The 24,367-nt window shown below is 37.8% G+C and overlaps 1 protein-coding gene across 1 annotated transcript; it reads right to left on the bottom strand.

Moving 5' to 3' along the window:
- Window positions 1-21,802: 21,802 nt before the first annotated feature.
- Window positions 21,803-23,170, bottom strand: NPY5R (neuropeptide Y receptor Y5). The gene has a single exon (XM_008144387.3). The coding sequence runs from the start codon at window positions 23,168-23,170 to the stop codon at window positions 21,803-21,805; it is 1,368 nt and encodes a 455-aa protein (XP_008142609.3).
- Between the last annotated feature and the right edge of the window lie 1,197 nt (window positions 23,171-24,367).

Genomic DNA, 24,367 nt, shown 5'->3' with positions numbered 1-24,367 from the left:
CTCCACATTTAAAACCAAGTATATCTATTCTTTTAGGCCAATTTTGTAAAATATCATAAAATTTCTTTGTCCAGAGAAAAAGATCAGTTTTAACGCATCAGGGTAAAATGCCAGTTATATTTGTTTATTAGAAATACTGCTATCTTTGGAGTTTTAATAAAAATGGTGACTAGAGGATACCGGTTGATGAATTGTTAAAAATTTAGAATAACTTCAAATAAAACTGAAGTCTCCTAGCAGCCAGTATAATTTATTATATGGAACAACAACAAAAAAAGCAACCAGAGGAAAACGTGAGAGTACAACAGCAAAGCATGTCATTTATGTGTGGCCTTTTGAGAAAGGGCAACAATATTTAGCCTAATCGAGAGTCAATAGCCATCAGAATAGTTTATGGCTGAGAGAAACAAAAAAACAACTGTCTATCAGAATAAGCAAATATTAGCTTTAAAATTATTTTATCATCTCCAAATAGGAAAGCACTGTCAACTGTACCTTCTTCTTCGTAGTCGTCCACACAGTTATCGCTTTAATCATTGTCAGTGGCATCATTCTATAATCAAATAGACATGCTGAAGGTTTACCAAAAGGATTTATGTCTTAGTGATTTGCATTAAACAAATCATGCTGCTTGCTAAATGCCCATACTTATGCCTTTTCACACATCATCCACTTATTATTCAAAAAATATGATGCACTGAATCACAGCAGATCTCTATCAAAATGCCAATTCAGTCAACACTGTGGAGCTATTATTCATAAACCTTTCTATCATTCTTATTTTTTTTCCTGATTTCAATTTTTTTTTCTAGGATAAAATGAATACTACCAGGTGGCATATAAATTTGCCTCAAAGCTATCATCATTACGAAGTGTAAGAGAACACTATTAAGAACACTGTTATTTGATGATTTCTTATTATTTGGACTACAGACTATCTGGGAAAGCTTGAAAACCTTAGCTATATTTTTTTTTCTCTGTGACTCTATGTTCTGTATATTTCTACTCCAAAGTGTAAGGCACAGCTACTTCTGTTTAAGAGCACCACTACTAACCAAGTGTCCACATAGTTCTTACTCAAGCCTTCTTGTCCATCCCAGTGGCACAAGCAATCTGACTCACAAATGATGAGAGAAACTGCCTCCTGCAGAGAATGGAAATGAATTGGTTCAATTTCATTTGATTCATGGCATTTTCAAAAAATATATATACAAAACAAAATACATACATGTGGCTAATTAAAAGTATTCCAATAGCACAGGAGGGTAACACATGAAGGAAAATGTTCTTCTCTAAGGCTATTTTCAGTCTTTCTAACCAGTTGGGAGTCCTTCCAGAAACTTCTCCAGGCACTCATGGATTTGTCTCTATGTATGTGTGAGAGGTCATTTCTTTCCATTGGTTCAAGCCTGTATTTGTTTCCTATTGTTGTTGCAACAAATTACCAAAAACATTGTGGGTTAAAGCAATAAAAAGTCATTACCTTATACTCGTAAGTTTCGAAGTCAGAAGTCTGAGGTTGATTGACAAGGCTATGCTCCCTCTGGAAGCTTAGAGGAGAAACCATTTCCTTGTCTTTCCCAGCTTCTACAGGCTGCCTGCATTCCTTGCTCAGTGGCCCCGTATCCCTTTGACTTTTGCTTCTGTTGTCACAACCTCTCACTCTGACCCGTTTGCCTCCTCCTCCTAAGAATCCTATGATCAAACTAGGCCTGAGCACTCGGCCCACCTAGATAATCCAAGATCATCTCCCCATCTCAGGATCCTTAACATTCTCACATCTGCAAAGTCCTTGTTGCCATGTAAAGTAATTTATTCATAGGCTTCAGAAATAGTTCAGAGACATCTTTGGAGGGTCCTTATGCTACCTACAATAATGTAAGTTGTTTTCATTCAGGGCCTGTATTTTTCTTATTTTATTTATTCCTAATTATGTTATCTTTTTGTTGTTGTTGTTATTTGTGTTGCTGCTGATTATAATTTATACTTAGATTGTCATCGAACATGTGTTTTTGGTACCTGGGAAAATATGACTTTTTCAACAACAGAGCTCTCTAAAGATCCTCAATTAAATGTACAAAATGAGCTGTCTGCCCTGAAACCTCTTCAAATCCAAAGATACATTTCCTGGAAATATCTACCACTCCATCTTCACGTTACTACAGCAGCACTAATTGATTACTTCCTCCTGTTTCAAATGCTTTTCTGTTCTTGTCCTCAAAATACTATTCTCTCAAGGTTTTCCTACTTCATTAACTGCTCCTCCTTTGTCTCCTTTGCTGTTTTGGCGACATCCCCTCTCCAAGTGTATGTACAGTTCTTACATTGCTAATCTTCTCTAGATGCATGTATTCAGCCTCTGGATAATTTCCAGTCTTTAGGCTTTATATGCCCAGAAAAGTCCTAAATTTATGTATCCAGCTCCAACCTCTTCCTTAATTCCAGACTTGAAAATTCAGCTGCTTTTCTTGGCATCCCTACATGAATGTCTAATTAGCATTTCAGACTTCAATGTCCAGTGCAAATTTTTTAAATTTCTATCCAGCACTCCTACCAAATAATCCTCCCACCTCCAACCTTCCCCCGTCTTAATAAATGATCCAGGTAATCACACACACACACATACACACCACAAACATATCTGACTCCTCTTCCTCTCTTACATCCTCATCCAGTTCAGCATCAAATACTGACAGCTCTATTTCTGAAAAGTATTCAGTATCTCTCCACTTCTCATCACCGCTATTATTAACATTCCAGTCTAAGACACCATTTTCAAGCATTACTACAATATCTTCTTTTTGCTTTCACTCCTTCTGTGGTCTTTCTCAAATATTTAACAGGCCATATTACTTGTTTAGCCAAAAAACTCTGGTTTCGAGCCTCACTCAGCCTAAAAATTCCCCATTGTTTGGCATTTGAGATTGTTTGGTATATTGTCTCTAAGAGCCTCTCCTTGAGTAGGTACAGGGCACGTGGTGTTCTTGGAGGCGGAAACTTTCTAGACGGTAAAAGAAGTATTCTATGAAGAGTTTTAGGGTGTAAACAAATGATCTGTCAGCATAGCGTAAATGACAGGTAGATCAGGGAAGATACTAAGAGCATGTGCTTGGATTGTGTCCAGCGATGTCAAAAATGTGAAACTTGGTGGGAGTAGCTACTTCTGAGATTCCATTCTAATTCCCGGTGTCAGAAAAGACCAAAGATCCACAGATTAAGGTTCAGACTGACAGAATCAAAGCAGGGAAGTTTGCATGCTAAAGGAAAGTCCTGGGAACCAGCATATTCATCACATGGAATCAGAGAGGACCCAAGAGAGTAGGCAAAAACCAAGGGCCAGAATTGGTGCCACTTGGTTCTGCTCCCCTTTTTGGTCTGTTAATTCTACAATCAATGTCAGCTGTTGGAAGTTCTGAGTTTCATTTTATTTAAAGGGGTAATTTCACTTCAAAAATCAATTTTTATTTCTTTTTCTTAAACTCTTGTCATATTCATCACTCTTCTAAATCTCTTTTTCCATATCACTTTTCTTTGTAGTTTTAAAATGTTTAAAGTAATTTGTTAATGAAACCTCCAATCAATAGAAAAAAACACACACACATACACAATAGGACTTCTTCCATTTTGATGTTTTTCAAAATAGCTATGTGGCCTGAGTACTTTATAAGGCCATAATGTTCTGTCCCATGTACAAGTGTATATTTTGGCCAGTTTGTAGGCTTTTAAGCCATTAGTATATTAGGGCAGTTCAATTTCTCATGACTCACATTCTCAAAAAGGTCGATTACTGTCTTTAACCTTGTCTCCTAGACAGTAAGCTGAGCAGAGTGACTGTTATGGTGTCTTACATCAGCAAAAAGATTTTGCCCTGGAAAACTTACTGTCTAGAAGATAACGTTAAAAACATTCACATTGAAATATTCCATAATACTATATTTATGCAGAGATAATTTCACTTGTACCCCATTCTTAACTATCTTAATTATAATCTTAAAATAAATGTATTCTAGAGAAGCAACCAGCAAAATGATCTGTATAATAATGCCTTACAACTGATGTCCAAAACATTTTTACCTACATTTTGTCTTTGATGTCCAGAAGAAGACTTTATGCTAGACCCTGACCATTATGCTGTTTAGAAAAAAGAGAGAGAGATAGAAATCAACAATGTTTAGGAGCTTGCTATTAAGTGTCAGCAATAGAACTGGAGCCCAGACCTTCTGATTCTTAGTTCAATTTTTTTATACTTTATGATGCAATGGCCACTAGTTGCTTAGCCAGAAAGATACATGAGAAGATATAATTTAGGATATAAACGTTATTGCATTGCAACTATTACGGTATCCATATTTGTACCCAATGAAGATTCCTTTTCAGTTCATGCCCAATAAGAAAATTATTCCTGATGCCAAATTTTGACAAAATGGAAGGGAGGATAAAGTGTGTTCTAATGACAGCCATGCGGAAAGAACAGAGAACAGGAGGGCATCTGGCCAAAGAACAGGAAGCACTCAGAGTAGAGAAAACCCACCAGTCACAGCAGCTTGGCAAATAGAGAGCTCACATGTAACACTGGCAAGAGGTATTCTGCAGAGCATAGTGGAGAAAATGGAAGCCTCACAGACAATACAACAGGTAATGACTCTGTACTTTAAATGAACTTCGTGCCATTGTAGACGTAGAAACTAGTTATTTTCTACAGAGTTAAACAAGCTTTCTCCTAAAAGTAAATGGCATTCAAACACAGACAGATGTGGGAAAAGAACAGTAGAGAACACGCATAAGTCTCAGCAGAGTTAAGCAACAAAGGAAACGTAGGTACGAAATGGCATCAGAAGCAATTATCATGCCATCATTTGGTTAAGGGTTTTCTCGAATTCCCAAGGAAATGGAAATCGGCATCTCATTGTAATTATACGGCTTTTGGGGTGATTTCTACATGTATCTAATTATATGTTTGCAATTGGAAGAGTCTTCCCCAGAGGATGAACTCTCTCTTTAGTATTGTATGTGTGGGTTGTGCCTTGCACACCTCTAGGGGGCGGCATTCATAGACAAGGTTGTGAATCATCTTGCTTAACTGCATTTTAGCTGCTCTTGTGAATGAATGTAAGACTTACATCCACTGTTCATACTAACTATATGTGTGTGTGGTATGTGTATCTTCTTAACCTGTTTCAGCTCGGTTATCATCTCAGAAAGACTTTCTTTCACTACTTGATTTAATATTCTATCCAACCTCAGCCAAGCTCCACTTTCTTACCCAATTACATTGCCTTCAAAGCACTGTCCACCACCTGAGATTATCCTGTTCATTTTTTCATGTTCATTTTCCTGCTTCACAAGAGCGCACATCTTCTCTGCGAATAAGCCATAGGTACAGAGAAGCACTGGCACATAATGGTGATCAACAAATATTTGTCAGATAAAATAAATGAATATAATATCTCATTATGTTTTGAAGGTTAAATGAGATAATGAAAGTAACATCTGGCACAAAGTGTCTGGAACTTACTAAGTAATTTTTCATTTACTTGTTTGGGTTTTTTTGTTTCTGCATTTATTTATTTGTGTTCCAACATTCTAATCACTGCTTTACCTACAAGCTCGAATCCTTTGTCCTCTTTTGCTTCATCATGCTTGCTGGTTAAATCCAGCTCTTCATGTACTCCCTGCTGCACCCACACACACATCTGACCGATGCTGGAGAAAATTACACCACCTTGCTGCGTGGGGTCTCTTTAGAGTCATGACTGTAAAACTCAAGTGGAGCCCTGAGCTGCCCAGCAATCCAGGGGCATTGCCCTGGTTCATTTTCTCTCCCACTCTTTCTAAATGATTTTTTTATTTCTTCTCTCTTCTGAAATCACCACCATATCTTTCCCCTTCTGCCTCTTATTCTATTGAGAAAATAAAAGCAATCAGAAGAATTCCACAAACTTTGCTAAAACGTGCTTATCTATCTCCATCTGGATAGGAACATGCTTCTGGGTGTGGGGTCAGTACTCACACAGGGATCCACACTCACCAGGGCCCTGCTCTTGGGGGTTAATGCTTTGTGATCCTTGTCTTAAGATACAGTTCTAAATTTTTTTATCTTTGAATTTGTAAGAAGTCCAAAAGAAAAAAGGAGCACACTTCAACAGCTTGGAACCTGGGTCCTGCTTCATATCACCTCTCTACCGCCTCCAATGGGTGGCTGGTCACTCAGTTCCTGCCCCAGGCCATTCTTCCCCACTCCTGCACTCCTTTATCTTCCCCACTACTGCTGCCATCGTCCACTAGGGCTACATGTTGCATTGGGTCAGCAATCTGCATTCCCTGTCAGTCTCCACCCCATGTGGAACACCTGTGCACCAGTGCAACGTGGGTCAGGGCTAGGCACACACCTGTAGGATCTTGGGCAGAGCAAAGCAATAGCTGGTCTGGCAGCTCCACAACTCATTCTGAAGGCGTATAGGTGGGAGGCCTTCAGCCCTCTCTTGATCCCAGATCTGAACTCATTTCAGGGAGATTGCCATCTCTTGGGGATCAACCATTGGGATGTTTATTTTATGGGTCAGCTTGGCTGGGCCATAGTGCAGTCAGACATTATTGTATTTCTCGCTGTGTGTGTTCTGAGGTGAGATTTATATTTGAATTGGTGAATTTTAAGTAAGTCAGGTTGTCTTCCGTAATGTGGATGGGCCTCTTCCTATAAAGGCCTCAATAAAACAGAAAGACTTTCTCTGAGCAAGAGGAAAGTCAGCCAGCAGATGGCGTTTGGATTTTGTACTAGTCTGGCTTCACCAGAGAAAGAGAATGAATAGAATATATAACGATGTGTAAGAAGAGATTTATTATGGGAATTGGCTCATGTGGCTACGGAGGCTGAGAAGTCCCATGATACGCTGTCTGTAAACTAGTGAACTAGGAAAACTGGTCTAATTCTGAAGGTCTGGGAACCAGGGGGCTGCTGGTGTATGGCCTGGAGTCTGAAGGCCCAAGAACGAGCTCTGATGTTCAGTGTCTGAGGACAGGAGAAGATGCATGTCCCACCTCAAGAAGAGAGAACCTCCAGGTATTAAATACTCCCCACCCACATTGGTGAGGGTGATCTTGTTTACACAGGTGACTGACTCAAATCCTAATCTCTTTTGGAGTCACCTACAGACACACACAGAAATAATGCTTTACCAGCTATCTAAGTATCCCTTAGCCCAGTCAAATTGACATGTAAAAGTAATCATCACAGACTTGAACTGCAATATCGGCTCTTTCTGGGTCTTCAGCCTCCTGGTTGGACTACTCTACAGATTTTGGATTTGCCAGTCTCCGTGCACACATAAGCCTATTCCTTGAAATAGTTTTCTTTGTATTTTATAGATACATCTACACGTAAACATTCTATTTCTCTGGAGAACCCTAATATACTTATCCACCATGGGTTGGAGAGCCAGCTCCTGGAAAGAAGAGATTGACTCTGCCCTTGGACAAGACTCTGAATTTTCATTTTTCACTTGGGCCACAAATGATGTAACCAGCCATGATCTGTCTCATACATTCTCTGTCTTCTTTTTTTGTTCCTATAGATGAGTTTCCATATCAAGGTAACCCATTCACTTATGCACCAGGCCCCATTTGTTCTTCTCTGCTCAGGACACTGCTTCAACAATTCTTTCCACTTTATCTTGTGTGATTTCCATCCTTCTACTGAATCATATCCACCATCAGGCCAATTTTCTCTCATCTTTGAAAATAATCCTGTTCTGATTCCATTACCCACTGTGGCCATGCCTGATTTCTCCACTATCCTTTAGACCAACGATTCTCAATAGAATAGTTTATACTAGCTGTCTCCAATTCTTCCCTTAATCTAGAATTAACTAACTGGCATTGGAGTTTATTTGGTTATTCTACCGGTCCCTAAAGTACTACATGTATAAGGTTCCTATAGCAACTCCCACTATCCAGTGCTGATGATCATCTCCGCCAGCTTTAACATGCCTGCTGACTTTTTGCACATGCTTTCCCAAGGCAGTCAGAGGGAGTGAGTAAAAATAGAGAGTGCACCATTACACTGAATAGCCTACAACTACCATCTGTACAGGGAGCACATTGACAAGGATGCAACAAATATAATCTTTAGCCAAGCTGATAGCATACCTCATCCACATATCTTATTTGGCAACTTTTCTGAAGCAGTACAGAATGCCATATCTTCATTTTCTTTTCTTTTAAAAATTGTTTTTATTGATTAAGGTATTACATATGTGTCCTTATTCCCTCATTACCGCCCACCCCCCATTCATGCCCTCACCCCCCTGGTGTCTGTGTGCATTTGTTAGGCTTATATGCATGCATACAAGTCCTTTGATCTCTCCACGTACCCCCACCCTCCCTTACCTTCCTTCTGAGGTTTGACAGTCTGATTGATGCCTCTCTGTCTCTGGATCTGTTTTTGTTCATCGGTTTATGTTGTTCATTACATTCCACAAATGAGTGAGATCATGTGATATTTATCTTTCTCTCACCAGCTTATTTCACTTAGCATAATGTTCTCCAGTTCCATCCATGCTGTTGCAAATGGTAAGAATTCCTTCTTTTTTACTGCAGCATAGTATTCCATTGTGTATATGTACCACAGTTTTTTAATCCACTCATCTGCTGATGGGCACTTAGGCTGTTTCCAAATCTTAGCTATGGTAAATTGTGCTGCTATGAACATGGGGGTGCATATATTCTTTCTGATTGGTGTTTCTAGTTTCTTGGGATATATTCCTAGAAGTGGGATCACTGGGTCAAATGGGCATTCCATTTTTTTTTAATTTCCCATGTTCAAGGAGAAATAAGTCCTATATCTGAAATAAAGAGCAACCTATCAGGGTCTCTGTTCAGTTGGCATTTCAGTGTTTTCTAAAAAGAATACCCTGTTAAATGAATTTATCTTTCCATTGACACAAATGCAGTGAACAGCAGGAAATAATCTCCTACCAGAATAATTAATATTTGCTCTTTTGTCTTTAAAGGTAATGTTGGTTTTCAAGGTAATATTGGTTTTCTTTCTTTCTTTTTGTTTTCTGTGTGCTCAGAGACCAAAAGCTATAATTGATTTGGGTTGGAGGCTTTTCAATGAGTGTTTTATAATAAGGCATTTATTCTAGGGAGCCACCTGCCCAAAATATTCAGATCTCAGAGTTCATATTTACGATTTCATTTATACTGGAGAATAGAGGCAACAAGAGTACAAAGAAGCAGACAAGCCAAGCTATAAGCAGGGTGAACACATGAAAATCTACAAGACAACATGAAAGAAAATGAGGCAAGAAGTGATCCAGCAACATAAAACCCAGAGATCAAATATGCACATGGCCTCAGAGGGCAAATAAATATTTGATAACAATCAGTTATGAAAACATCTATCTCTAGTTGGAAAAGTCCTGCTGCTTTCTTTCCCATCTCTCTATATATAAAGACTTGCCCTCTTTCTAATTATGTTTTTATTTTAATTTTATGAGTTAACATCTTATTCTCAACATTCTATAACACTCTCTATATACATATACATTTTTCTTTTATTTTAGATTCTCAGCCTGATTGAACAGAAGGTACAAAGATTTCCCATATAACCCCTGCCCTTACACATGCATAGCCTCCCTCATTATCAACATCTCTCACCATAATGCTACATTTGTTATGACTGATGAACCTACATTGACACATCCTTATCACTGAAAGTCCACAGTTTACATTAGGGCTCACTCATGGTGTTATATATTCTATGTGTTTTGACAAATTTATAATGACATATACCCAACATTATAGCATCATGCAGAATAGTTTCGCTGTCTTAAACATCCTCTCTGTTGTCGATTCACCTTCCTTCCCCAACCTCTGGCAACTATTGACCTTTTTACTGTCTCCATACTTTTGCCTTTTCCAGTATTTCATATTATTGGAAACATAATAAGCTTTTTCAGGTTGGCATATTGCATTTAGTGATATGTACTTAAAACTCCTCCATGTCTTTCTAGATCACTTATTGTTTTGTGCTAAATAATATTTCATTGTCTGGATGTATCATAGTTTATTTCTTTATTCACAGACTGAAGGACATCTTGGTTGCTTCCAAATTTTCTGTTATAAATAAAGCTGCTATAAACATCTTCGTGCAAGTTTTTGTGTGAACCACTCTTGGGTAAATACCAAGGAGTGTGATTGCTGAATCATATGGTAAGAGTATATTTAGTTTTGTAAGAACCTGACAAGCTTTCTTCCAGAGTGGCTATACCATTTTGCATTCCCACCAGCAATAAATGAAAGTAACTGTTGCTCCACATCCTTGCCAGCATTTGGTATTCTTAATCCTTTGGATTTTGGCCAGTCTAATAAGTGTGTGTGGTTCACTCTTTATATTTTTATAATTTATTTCCCTGGTATTCTGCTTGTACCTCTTGGGAACAGAAAATTTTAATTGCTCACGTTTGATCTCTATTTTTTTCTTTTGTATTTGGCTGCCCCCTTTTTTTCTCTCCAAATATAACTCTTTCAGCCCACACACAAGAAAAAAAATAGAAAAGGAAAAAGAACCAAAGAAAGAAACTCTGACATTCATACATTGACAAGGATGTAAAAACATCCCTCTACCCAAGGATGAGGCATATCTCATGTACAAGTCTTATAATTGACTTAGCAACTTATCTGAAGTACTTTCAAAGGCAAAGGGTGAACAGGATCTAAGCTCTCTCTTAACAATTGCTTACTTTTTAAAATTGAATTTATTGGGGTGATACTGGTTAACAAAATTATACAGGTTTTGTAACCAGAAAAGTCAGTGTTCATGCTACCAAAACCAATAAGTAGAGACAAGGATCAAGTCATTATGGGTGCTTTATTCAGATGGCCAGCAATCTAAGAAGACAGCTGGTTATGTATCCTAAAAACACCATCTTACCTCTCATCACAAGCTGACCCCTTATTATAAGGAGGAGAAAGGTGTAGATAAAGGATTTGGAATTCAGGAGAAAGTAGGTAAGGGATTTGGAATTCAGGCAAAAAGGTCAATCAGATAAAAGCTGCAGTCCATTGATTTTTCCGAGCATCCCTTCATCTGCTGACCAGTGATTCTTTATCTGCATCCTGGGCTTTGGACACTATCTCCCTGGTGCACGATGTCTCAGATACTGCCTTGGTCAACTGCAGTCCTCCTGGGGTACAAAGGTCGAATTGCTTGCAGGTCTCCTGAAATCAGGGCAGGTCCAGTCCTACATTCCAGTCCCTGGAACAATAGCTTTCTACATGCATTAATTACCAAGCCTATTAACTATATAACTAAAGTCAAAAATTTTTTAGCTTCTTGAGTTCCCCATCAGTTTCAGTTGCACAATTCTATATCATCTGTAACCTGTACACTGTACAATTACTTACCTTTTAAACAGAGAGTAAGGATATGTTGGTGCTGAGATTCTTTTTCAATGTAAACTCCTGAGAGGAATGTAACTTGTGTTTATCAGCTTTAAAAACAGCCGCTTATTAGGTACTTATGTAATGCTGTTCAGACATATACATATGTATCTGTATATACATTACCCTGATAGTAAAACCAGACAAGGTCACTCCTAGAAAGATTACAGGCCGATATATGTGATAAACAGACGTGCAAAAATTGCACGATAGTCCAAACCACTATCTTTGTTCTCAGTGACTCCCAACCTGAGATGTCAGGAGAGTTCATGTCAGCACTCTGATTCAAACAAGACAGAAACCAGTCCCTTGAGCAGCCTCCTGAAAAATCCAAATGTTGGATTTATGGTCTAGTCCTTTCCTTTCCTCCCCAGGGAGAAACCGGGAGATGGGGGTCTCTCCCAATCTTATGGCTCTGTGCCAAGGGGAGAGATTTTTGGTGACAAGGTGTGTCTGGTTTCCCTACCAACTATGATGTGGCAGTTTTCACACTCACCTGGGATACAGGAACCTCGCCACTGATTTCTGGCTTTTTCACAAAGGAAATATGTCCATGGATTGTCATGGAATTGGTGGGTTTGTCCATAAGAAGTCCAGGGCTTCTTAGTCTGCAATCTTGCTGATGTTATCTTCTCTAAAAAAATTAATCTTAACAGTCCCCTGCTTGGGTAGTCTGACTACTTGCACTTTTGAAATTATATACAACTTTCCATGACTATCCTATAGCTAGTTTTGTGCACACTTCTGTTTCTTTCCTTACTAGAAAATGTATTGGAATAAAATTTCTGGATCAAAAAAAAATAAACTGTTTAAGGCTTTTGAAAGGTATTTCCAGATTATATTCCTGAAAGGCTGCATGGATTCATAGTTCTTTGAGAAGTATATAAGCATTATCAGACAATATGTAAAACAATATGTAAAACACCATTTAGGAATTAATAGGGTTAGATATAGGAAAGACATCAACATATGGGAGAAAAGAAAATTGAGTTGAAGTGCAAGTGAGCAAGGACAGAAAGGGAGTACTAAGCCTCTTATCGATAGGACATGGAGTTGGTTAGTCTTCAGATGTAGAGAACACAGATTAGTCTGCTGTCTGTTAATTTATTGTGTACTTGAATTCTTGTGCAAACTTTTTTTCTGAACATTCCTACCTTATAACATTTCAATAATCAAAATGCAGTTTTCTTGGAAGCAAGGACATGAACACTCCATCTTAAATTTTACTCTTAATAAACCAAACTCTGAGTCTCCCATAGTCCCCCTTTCTAATCTATTTCCATTAGTACTGAAGCCATTGAGATAAGATGGTGGTTAAGAGTCCATTTAGCTTTTGGCCAAAAGTAATTTGCTATTGGAATTCAGTGTAGATTCTGCTATAATATAATCCTTTCCTTAGTGTAGGGAAAATTGGACAATTATTTGGGGATGATTTATAAAGAAAGCCACCAAATAGCCAGTGCCTGCTAGCTTTTCAATAATACAGCTGTCACAAACCCAAAATGTCTCTTTCATCTACCTGAAATTTTCTTTGTTTTTCTGTTTCCTTTTCTTGGACCAGGCTGAAATCCTATGGGAAAGAGAAAACTAAAACACTAATAGGAATAATGTACAAAGTTGAGAAATGTTTCTGTCTCTTCATTAATAGCTCTTTTCAATCTTCTTAATTTTTGTATGTGTTTGGCACAGAAGCAAATACACATTTTTGGCTCCAGCCTTGATCTGGAAATTGCGAAAGAAGGATAAAGGGAAAAAAGCAATACTCCTTGATTGGAAACCCTTCATTGATGGGAAAACTCACACATGCCTGGGACACAGTACCAGAAATGAAGCCCAGAAGAGAGAACTTAGTATCTTCGAATTATTTCTATGTCTGTGTATAGCCACCTCATGTGAGCTCTGGTTTTCTTAATAGTGAACAAAAAGAAACACGGTGTATACACTGAGATTGCAATATCCTTCCATTTGTAACTTCTGTTTAGGTAATACTGATAGTTCTTGAAGTTCTCAGGCTGTGTACCTGTTCATATTCAGCCTGAACACTGTAAGAGTTCTGATTTTGGCCAAACACCACTTATATGAAAAGATAACTCATGCTAACCTAGTAGTTACTCTTCTGAGAATAATCAGCTGACCTTGCCATCATACATAGTCCTTTGGGAAACACTGCTAACCATCGTTCTTTAATACCTGGCATTGTTCACTTTCACCAGGATGTGACCAATAGAGGCAAAGTTGGACAAAGTCAGTTTTTTTATTTAGGACGAGAAGGTGCCAGGTGTGTGTGTGTGTGTGTGTGTGTGTGTGTGTGTGTGTGTGTGTGTGTGTTTTAAAGACAATATAGGTTAGAACAAAGAGAGAATAATGACATTGAACTCAGACAACTGAGCTTAAAATCCTGGCTCTGACAGTAGCAAGCTGTTGACATGTGTAAGTAATTCAATTTTTTTGTTATTGTTGTTTTTGTTTGTGAGTTTTTTTTTATTATTGATTTCAGAGAGGAAAGGAGAAGGAGAGAGAGATAGAAACATCAATAATAGGAGAGAATCATTGATTGGCTGTCTCTTGCATGCCCCTTACTGAGGATTGAGCCTGACACCCGGGCATGTGCCCTTGACTAGAATCGAACCCAGGACCCTTCAGTCTGCAGGCCTACGCTCTATCCACTGAGCCAAACCAGCTAGGGCAGTAATTCAGTTATATAAGCCTCAGTTTCCTCATCTCTAAAATGAGGATAACACCACATTAAGTTGTTGAAACAATTAATGGGAAATTACAAATGTTAAAATTTTGAGTTCAGGAGAACATCTTAACTCTCCCTTTCTTCAGATTTCTGATTAATCTTATTATACTGGTAAGAAAAAACGATGACACATCACCAGTGAGAAATTTAAATCAGATAATCTAAATGGTTAGGTAGGTCCAGAAATATCTGTATCTTCCTCGTTCCAGTCTATTTCTATGTCCTCTGGGACATATTTTTTGTTTTAAGGGCCAATGGACTCTTTTTCAATCATTCTTAAGAGTAAGTTTTCTTCCAATTTACTGGCAAAAGACTGCATTCAGTTTCACAGCGTGAAAGAGGAAGAAGTCTTTTGTTGTTCTCTCAGATACTGAATCTAGCTGTTTCTTAGGAAAATAATTCATTGTGTCCTAATGGGTAAACGGCATTCATGTGCTCTACTCCTGTTCAGGAAATGAAGGTCCCAAATCATTAAATAAGAGGCAGGTATGATGACTGGAGTCCAGACAATATGATTGCCAGCAGGTCAAAGATTCTGAAGGGAAGAAAATACAGGGGATTTCAAATATCTGAGCAGTTATAGTCATCGCCTTGTTGGGTTTTTGTGAGAATACCCATGTAGCCAGTTGTGAACAGCGTTTGGTAGAAAAGTCCAAGTAGTATTTCTGATATGACAAACACATAAGATCTTGTTTGTATATATGACCTTAAAAACAAAAAAACATTTTGAGAAGAAAAGCTTATCAATGAGAAGTTAATTCATAGGGTAAAGGTGAATGTACAAAGACTAGGCAAATTTTAGGAATTCTTTTGTCTTATACTAGTATACGTCCTCTGTTCATTGTGTGCATCTGTTTAATTCTGACATTTAGAAGTGTGGAATTGCAGAATCAATCTTTCGTAGTGGTGGTGGTGGAGGTAATAACGGTGGTAATGGCAATAGAGTTCAGTTTCTACACTTGCTGGCTCAGGCATTCTATTAGGAGCTTTCCATACCCTGGCTCACTTTTTACAATGTCTAACAGCAGAAATAGGACAATAGATGGATAAGACATTCAGTGTAGGCTTCTCCATACAGAAACTGTGCTAAGTCTCTTAGATAAATAACCTCCTTTCGTTTTCATTTGAATTCTATAAAGTTAGTGTCATTTTCTACTTTATTGATGTGGGAACTTATTTAAAGATGTGTTAAGCAACTTCCTGGAGGTGTGAATGTATTCTGTGTATTTACAAAGCTTAAAATTAGTGCTACTAAGATTTAAAGATCCATGAGATGACACAGGCTGAGCCTGTTGTTGTGTTGTTTTTTATCATCAAATTGCATTATTCAGATATTTTTATTATTGTCTTCGCTGTTTTTTTATATGGGGCCAATTCAATGTACCAAGTATTTTACTAGACACTTTATTATGTGATACTGATTGATATATTTCCTATATTATGCTCTTATTCCCATTTAATAGATGAAGATACTGAAGTTCAGAGAAATGGGTCTCATAGGTGAAGGTTACACATCAATTGAATGACAATGGTGAGATACTGATCCAGGCCTGTATTTTTCTCCAAAGTCCATGGTTTTTCCACTAAACCTGACTGCCGAGTCGACCCAGGTAAAAAACACACACACACATTAATGGTGACCATCCTTTTTTAGGTATACAGATATCTAGTACATAGTTAAAATAAGTTAGATTAACCTCTAAGACTAATGAGGTAGTCATACTAATTGTGAAATCACTAAGCTGCACTGACATACAAAGATAAAAATACCAAAATTTGGACACTGATGTTGTATTTTGTTGCCAATATTCACTAAAACCCCTGGCTACTCATGTTTGAAATACCCCTCAAATTTCACCTTGTAAATTCAAGTGAAGTAAATAAGACATAAAATGTATTTTATCATAATGATATGTTGGACACCAGTATGTAGTGCTACAGGAGTAACATGACAAGTCTTCATTTATTCATCTAATTTGATGTTTTGTACACCAAGTATAGATTTTGCATATAAATAAATATGAATACTTTTCCCCTGAAATTGGCAACAAGACAGGGTGCTTACAACCACCAAATCTATTAATATTATACTGGAGAACTTAACCAGTGTGAAAAGTAAAGGACAATAAACCAAATGTATGAGCATGGGAAAGGAAGAAATAAAACTTTTAATTTTGAAGATAACATGATACTATCTGTAGAAAATCCAAAATAACCCACATATAAAACAGAATTTGTAAGAAAAATTAGTATGTTTATTGGTTAGAAAGCCAATAAAGGCATGGGTTTATTTCTGGGTTCTCTATTCTGTTCTATTGACCTATATGTCCATTTTTATGACAGTACCATGCTGGTTGATTACTATGGCCTTGTAGTATAACTTGATATCAGGTAGTGTGATTCTCAAACTTTGTTCTTCTTAAGATTGCTGTGGCTATTCAGGGTCTTTTGTGGTTCCATATAAATTTTTGGAACATTTTTTCTAGCTCTGTGAAACATGCTATTGGTATCTTGATAGGAATTGTATTAAATCTATAAATTGCTTTGGGTAATATCAACATTTTAATGATGTTAATTCTTCCTATCCATGAACACAGTATATGCTTCCACTTATTTGTATCATCTTCTGTTTCTTCCTTCAGTGTTCTATAATTTTTAAAGTACAGGTTTTTTACATTCTTGGTTAAATTTACTCCTATGTATTTTTTAATGCAATTGTAAATGGGATTATTTTATTAGTTTCCTTTCTGATAGTTCATTATTGTGCATAAAAATGCAACTAATTTCTGGATATTTATTTTGTATCCTGCTACTTTTCAGAATTCATTCATCAGATCTAGTAGTGTTTTTCTTTTTTTGGTGAAATCTTTAGGGTTCTCTTTACACAGTATCATGTCATCTGCAAATAATGACTATTTTACTTCTTACTTTCCAATTTGGATATCTTTTATTTCTGTGGCTAGGACTTCCAGTACTATGTTGAATAAGAATGGTAAAAGTGGAAATCCCTGTCTTGTTCCTGATCTTAAGGGAAATGCTTTTAATTTTTGCCCAATTTAGTATAATGTTTGCTGGACATTTGTCATATATGGTATTTATTATGTTATGTTCCCTCTATTCCCATTTTACTGGGCATTTTTTATCATAAATGGGTGCTAGATTAATTTTCTTTAAAAAGCATTGCTCTGTCCACTTGATTTATAAGACTTTTTAAAACCTCAAAAAGTCTCTTGACAATTTTACATCCCAGGAAATGCTTAAGGGCTGTGGAGTCCTGTCTTTTGAATTGAAAATATCAAGGTTTCACCTGATCTTCCTGTCTCTGTGAGAGCTTACCCTCAGTCCCTGGACCCTGCTTTGCAGAGAGGAATATGGCATTTTATTTTCTGTTGAATAAGGACAATTAGCTAACACAGATGTCAAGCCATTTCAAGTGAACTTAGGATGAACTATCTAGAGTAAATGGTTCTAGCAAGTCCTCCTATGGCAGCCCTAGGAAATGAATGCATCTATGTATATACTATATTATTACTATGTAATTTCCTTTTTATAGTTCTTATTGTTTGCCCATCACCTGCCACTGATTCATTGCCACCCAGAAGGCAAACATCAAAGGAACAGGGATCTTTTTCATTGGTATCACCCAAGTACCTAGAAGAGTTCCTGGTACACAGTAGGTATTCAATAGAAATATGAATAAAATCACCCTCATATATGTTGTTCATCATTTAATTGTTGTAGTTGCTTTTTGTACATTTCCCAGATTTTTATTTTCACTTAGTGCTTTATTATCTACTAGAGGCCCGGTGCACGAAATCCGTGCATTGGGGGGGGGGGGTCCCCTCAGCCCAGCATGCACCCTCTCCAATCCGGGACATCCCTCTCACAATCCTGTACTGCTGGCTCCTAATCGCTCACCTGCCTGCCTGCCTGGTTGCCCCTAACTGCCCCCCCTGCTGGCCTGATCGCCCCTAGCTGCCCCCCTTTCTGGCCTAGTTGCCCCTCACTGCCCCCCCTGCCAGCCTAATTGCCTCCAACTTCCCCTTCTGCCAGCCTGGTTGTCCCCAACTGCACCACCCCTCACCCTGCCAGTCTGGTTGCCCCTAACTGCACCCCCCCACACCAGCCTGGTCACCTCTTATTACCTCCCTGCCGGCCTGGTTGCCCCAACTGCCTCCCCCCCACACACACCTGCCTGGTGGCCCCCAGCTTACACCCCCCCCCACCAGCCTGGTCACCCCACACAGCCTGCTTGTTCAGTCATTGGTCGTCCCTCACTAACCCCCCTGCGGGCCTGGTCGTAGGCAATCATCTTGTGAGGGCATGAGGGTTAATTTGCATATTACATCTTTATTATATAGGACAGTAATGGGCAACATAGCTAGCAGGAATGATTTAACCACTAAAACACAATTTCACATCTCTTTCTGAATTAAATATTTTAAAATAATTGTTCAAAGTAATGATGTTAACTGTTTATAATTTCATCTCCATTTATTTCCCCTAGCCATGCTTTGTGACAATACTATGGAACAAGAAATCAAATCAGACACCAGGAGAGAATAGGAAAAAAAAGTTAGATAATCAGCTCTTGAGCAATGGAAAGTTGATTGAACATAAATTGTTTAGCTCACTAAGCAAGTCTCCATGGAAGAAATTATTACTCATAATAGTCATCTAAAACCATTAATCCTCTTCTTAATGATTTCTATCCACCAACCCATTCAAACTTCTCAGTTTTCAATTACTAAGAACATTTAGTCATTTCTGGTTAGGGAAGATAAATTGCTTCCTCAGCATTCAATAGTTGAAGAGCCTCAAATTAGTTTATCCAGTTTAAAGAAACTCATCTATCAGCAACCATAAAATCTGTGAGGTTTGAGAGTTATTGTACGTTTGCTCATGTAAGTTACTCTAACAGTATAAAATACCTATGTATTTATATTTGCCCTTATTGGTGATTTCCCCATCCCCTTTAGCCACTAAGGTTAAACCTTGCAATTGATTGCCCCAGTAAAAGTGGAAATACCCATTGCTTTTATATAAGAGGTAGCTCTTCAGCTTAGACTTCAGTGTTTTGGGTCAGAGAAAGACAATAGTCTTACATCTAAGCCTTGAAAGGGGAAGGTTTTAAATCACAAAAGCTTTGTTTTTCAAAAGCAAACCTTGATGTTCAAAACTTAGGACATTCTACTCCTCATATAGGTCACCAGGAACTGAGTAATGGTTTTACTGTAAGTCATAGGGCAGAGAAAAATGAAGATAGGGGACATTCTTAGTAGGCAGGGAGAAGCAGAAAGCCTTCAAATAAAAAGGAGGAGGGGAGGGTGAAGCAAACGGGAACCAAAGTTTCTTCACTTTTCCTACCTGCCATCATATAAAAACTTGGGGCTGACACTCATGTAGCACCAGATGGATTAGAGGGAAGCTAAAAGCAGAGGCTTGCACACGGCCTCATATTTGAAAATCTAGAAAGGGCCCTAACCAGTTTGGCTCAGTGGATAGAACGTCAACCTGTGGACTGAAGGGGCCCAGGTTCGATTCCGGTCAAGGGCATGTACCTTGGTTGCAGGCACATTCCCAGTAGGGGGTGTGCAAGAGGCAGCTGATTGATGTTTCTCTCTCATCCATGTTTCTAACTCTCTATCCCTCTCCCTTCCTCTCTGTAAAAAATCAATAAAATTATATTGGAAAAAAAAGAAAAGAAAATCTAGAAAGGGTCTGGAAAGCAGAGTGCTTTTGTAGCAACACGAGGTGAACATGCAGCAGATATGGCAGCTTATAGTATTTGGACCAAGAAAGCCATGCTGTCTCTCTCAGTTCCTGGTGACCTATATGAGGAGTAGAATGTCCTAAGTTCTTGCTGAGTTCTTGATGAGTTTAAAGTTCCTTGAATAATCCCCAGACTTGGCTGGGGCAAGACCCCCATAGGACACCCCAGGCTTAGGAAAGAATGGACAATGTGGCCGAGACTCAGTGACCATAGTGAGAGATTATATCTGAATATTAGCAGGGGAGGGGCATTCTGGGGCTGGACTCTCAGGCCCTGACTTGCTGAGAACAGACCATAACCAACACAGCACAGGCAGAGGCTGATGTACCTGGAGACCAGGCAGGATGACTACTGTACTGGACTGGAGGTCAGCAGGAACCAGCGGAAGGTACCAAGTGGACCAGCCATTCCCAGCTTTCCCTCTGTGGAGACATCAACTAGGGCAGAAGGACGAAGGGGCCAAAGAAAGCCAATATGGAGATGTTGGACTTTCAATTGATTAAAGAACTATCAGACTTACCTATTACTTGCAAACTAAGTTTGTTTTGTTGTTTTCCCTTAAGAACAGGAATCAAAGCAGGGAATGGTTATAGGAACTAAAGACAGCAATGTGAGCCATATGTGCAAATATTCAACTATTTTCAGGAGTCACTTGAGAAAAAATCCACAAAACTGGCAAAAAAAAAATTCAATTGAAAAGCTTGACCTCAATTTAGTAAGATAGTATATGAGACCTCAGTATTGAATCAGCATAAATTATATTAATCATTCTATATCTTGCTCCCCCCAAAATTAACTTTTTTTCCATGTGGACACTAAGTATTCTTTAAAAGTATTCAATATTTGGAAGTTCAGGTTCCATTTATACTTCACATTTTAGAATATAAAAGATGTATATAAAATCAATCTTCACTTGAAAGTGTTAATGCTGTGGTATAAGTCTAGAAAAAACTTAAAACCTATTTCTATTTGGTAAATTAATTGTGTATTACTAGGACAATGGAGATAAATTGACAATTTGAGCAAACATCAATAATAGGAGATAAACACATTCTTATAAGAGTTCTAAAACTGTACCCAATGTTTGCAGTTGTAATCCTGACTTGGGCATACATCTGTCATTTATTTATGATTTGCTAGGCATACTAAACATTTTATGTATATTCACAAACCAAACATCTTAAGAAGCCAATGAAATAGCCTTAGCCAGTTTGACTCAGTGGATAGAGTATCGGCCTTCAGACTGGAAGGTCCCAGGTTCGATTCTGGTCAAGGGCATATGCCAGGGTTGTGGGCTCAATCCCCAGGAGGGGGCGTGCAGGAGGCAGCTGATCAATGATTCTCTCTCATCATTGATGTTTCTCTCTCTTCCTCTCTGAAATCAATAAAATTTTTTTTTAAAAAAAAGGAGCCAATGAAATAGAAATGAAGATCAAAAGGTCATAGATATTCCTCACATTTTTAATTAAATGTTCCTCAGGAAAAAAAAAATTATATAATTTGAAACAAAAAATACTGAGTTGGTAAATACAACTTTTATTTTAAACAAAAAAATACAATGCACTTGTTTATAAGGCAAAGGGAAAAGAAAGGTAATATAACTACTTTTTAAGATGAAATCACAGATTGGACTGACACTGACATTATACAACTAAATGAATTCATTGTACTGTAACACAAAATTGCCTTTCGTATGTGTGCTATGAACTGACATTCAAGTTCATAACTCATACAGAAATTAAATTCATAAATTAATAAAGTTTGTTTATTATATACACAAAGTTATCATGAATGCATTTTAGATTATCCTAACATTTGTTCTTTCCTTGGTAAAACAGTGAGAATTATGACATATGAAGACAGTGTATAAGGGACAGCAACTCAGCTTTGATTCCATTATTAAGAAATCCATATAGAATCGGATTAAGACAACAAGACATCATGCCTAACAAATGACAAATACAATATACCAACTTGAAGTGCCTATTTGAAATAAGGTTATCATTAAAATCAGTTACCACATGGAAAAGGTGCAGTGGCATCCAACTAACAGCAAACACCAGTATCAGTATGGTCAGTCTGTAGAAAACACTGCGAGATCTCTTTTTTATTCTCATGATAGAACGATTTACTCTCATGTCATGAGCATCTGAGTTTTCTTCAGGTTTCATCTCAAAGCAGGTGGGGACTCCGGGTATGCACTTATTGGATGAAAAGAGCTGACTTTTCACAGAGCCGAAGTTTTCTGGAAGTGTGCTTGAATTGTCTTGAGGAGATCTTGCTGGAACAGGTAACACACATACCTTCTTCTTGCTGTATCTTCTTCTGTGTTTTCTGATGAATGAATAACTCCATTTATGGCTGCTGGAGAGTTTCACCTGGGGTCCACTCTTTTTGGATGGATGAAGAGTTAAGTTGATCATCTCATTTTCTTCTAACTTGATTTCTTTGTTGGACAATCCACAGCTTATACTCCTGCAGACACTGGTATGACTTATAGTTAGACAAACTAAGGGCAGAATATATTGTACTAGCAACAAGGAGATAGTAAAAGCAATTCTGTATGAGTCAGATGGCCACGATTCAACACATAAGTACTTGCTGCTCAGCAACGATGAGCCAAAAGTTTCCTGAAGTTCCACAAGACTGTGAAACACTGGAAGGGGAGAACAAATCGCAAAACCTAGTGTCCAGACAGTAGCTACCAGGAAGTAGCCATGGTTTGCTGTTAGATTATTAGATATAGGGTGCTTTATCATATGATACCTGACAATGGCAATTGATATTAAAATTAAAGTTGAAACCAGAACTGACACACATTGAAGGAAAGGCATAATATGACACATGACTTTGCCAAACATCCACTGATCCAGCAAGACAGAGGTCAGTGTGAAAGGTGAGCAGAACAGCACAATCAAGATATCAGAGAAGGCCAGATTCCCTATGAGGAAGTTTACTGTAGTATTCTGATTACGCTTTCTCATGAGAGCCATTAAAATAAGCAGATTCCCCATGAAACCAAGAAGACTTACAAGTGTATAGAGTCCAATCAGAAAATACTGGAAGTCATCTACACTGCTTTTATAGTCATCCCAGACTGGGAAATCGGAATTCCGAGGGGCAGCAGTATTGTTCTCTGTGGCAAGTGTCTGGTTGTAATAATCCTGGAGCTCTAAATCCATAGTACAGTCCTGCTTGGAATAAAAAGACATTAGTTAGCAACTTGAAAAAAATTACATGACAGCTATAAATTAATCCACTGAGAGGAAAAGTAAATGTTACAATTTGCTCCCATTATCTTATTAACCTCTTAAGAATGTTTAGTGAGGTCTTTAATTGGTTCCAAGTGCGGTGCAAGTATCAGCCAGTAACAATTACAGTAAGTTTAAGTCTATAGTCACTTCTATGGGATATTAACTTGTGTCAAAATAACAAACTTGGTTTTTTAAATTAATGTAGGAAGTAATGTAAGGCAAGGAAAAGGCAAATGTAGATAAGAACTTCAGATACTCAATTTGCAGTAGCTCAGTAATATTCTTCTCCAATCAAGGTACCTAATACACGGTGTAGTCATGTAATTTGTCTTAAACATTCCTTCCTTTCCTGCTTGAATGAAGATCACACTTAAGAGAGACCTATCCTAGAGTATTCCTTGGTCTACTCAATTGAATATGAGCTCCTCTTTTCAACCCACATAATGCTCCGTTTATAATTGCCTGATGCTACATGTCACAATTTGGTTTGCATTGCAATTATAATGCAAACCATCTACCTTATTTATTTTTAAGCAACAGAAAAGCAGAAACTGTCCCTTACCTAGGTATCTACCATAATACATGGCACAACTAACTTCACCAATGCAAATGTTAAATAAATATTTATGGGAAAATACAAAATTCAAACAAAAACCTAGCATCCTAAATATGGTCTAGTTCGTAAATTGTTAAAATTAAAGCTTCTCAAGTGCAGAAACACTATCTCTGTACCTATGTGTATACAGTAGAAACTCGATAAATGTTTATCAAGTTGTACTGCTGACTATGTGAGCACAATGCTGGAGGGCAAAAACATCCCATGATCAATTCTCAGTCCTTGAGATACGCCAGATTCTCATGAATTAACACAGCTACTGACCAGCTGTGCTGCTGGTGCTTTTAAAACAAAATTTGCCTGTTAGAAATTGAAAATAGATTGTAGCTTTAAAGAGATTCAATAAGTTCATATTGTTTAAGGAAAACATTATAAAGTCAAATGTAGAAGTTGTAAAAACATAACACCTCATGAGTTTTTCATTTGAAAGGAAAATAAGAAGATTATATTATTAATATCACAATGGTATTACTTATTTACTGTTGTATACTAGATTTGACAGTACTTCCTGATGAAGCACAAAACTGCATATACCGTAA

Source organism: Eptesicus fuscus, chromosome 6 (genome assembly GCF_027574615.1).
Source record: "Eptesicus fuscus isolate TK198812 chromosome 6, DD_ASM_mEF_20220401, whole genome shotgun sequence".
NCBI lineage: Eukaryota > Metazoa > Chordata > Mammalia > Chiroptera > Vespertilionidae > Eptesicus > Eptesicus fuscus.
Note: the sequence above shows the minus strand (reverse complement) of the source record. Positions and strands in the feature narration are given on the sequence as shown.

Excerpts from the sequence above, each read along its gene's own strand:
- NPY5R (XM_008144387.3), bottom strand. The coding sequence starts at position 23,170 with ATGTCTTTTTATTCCAAGCAGGACTGTACTATGGATTTAGAGCTCCAG.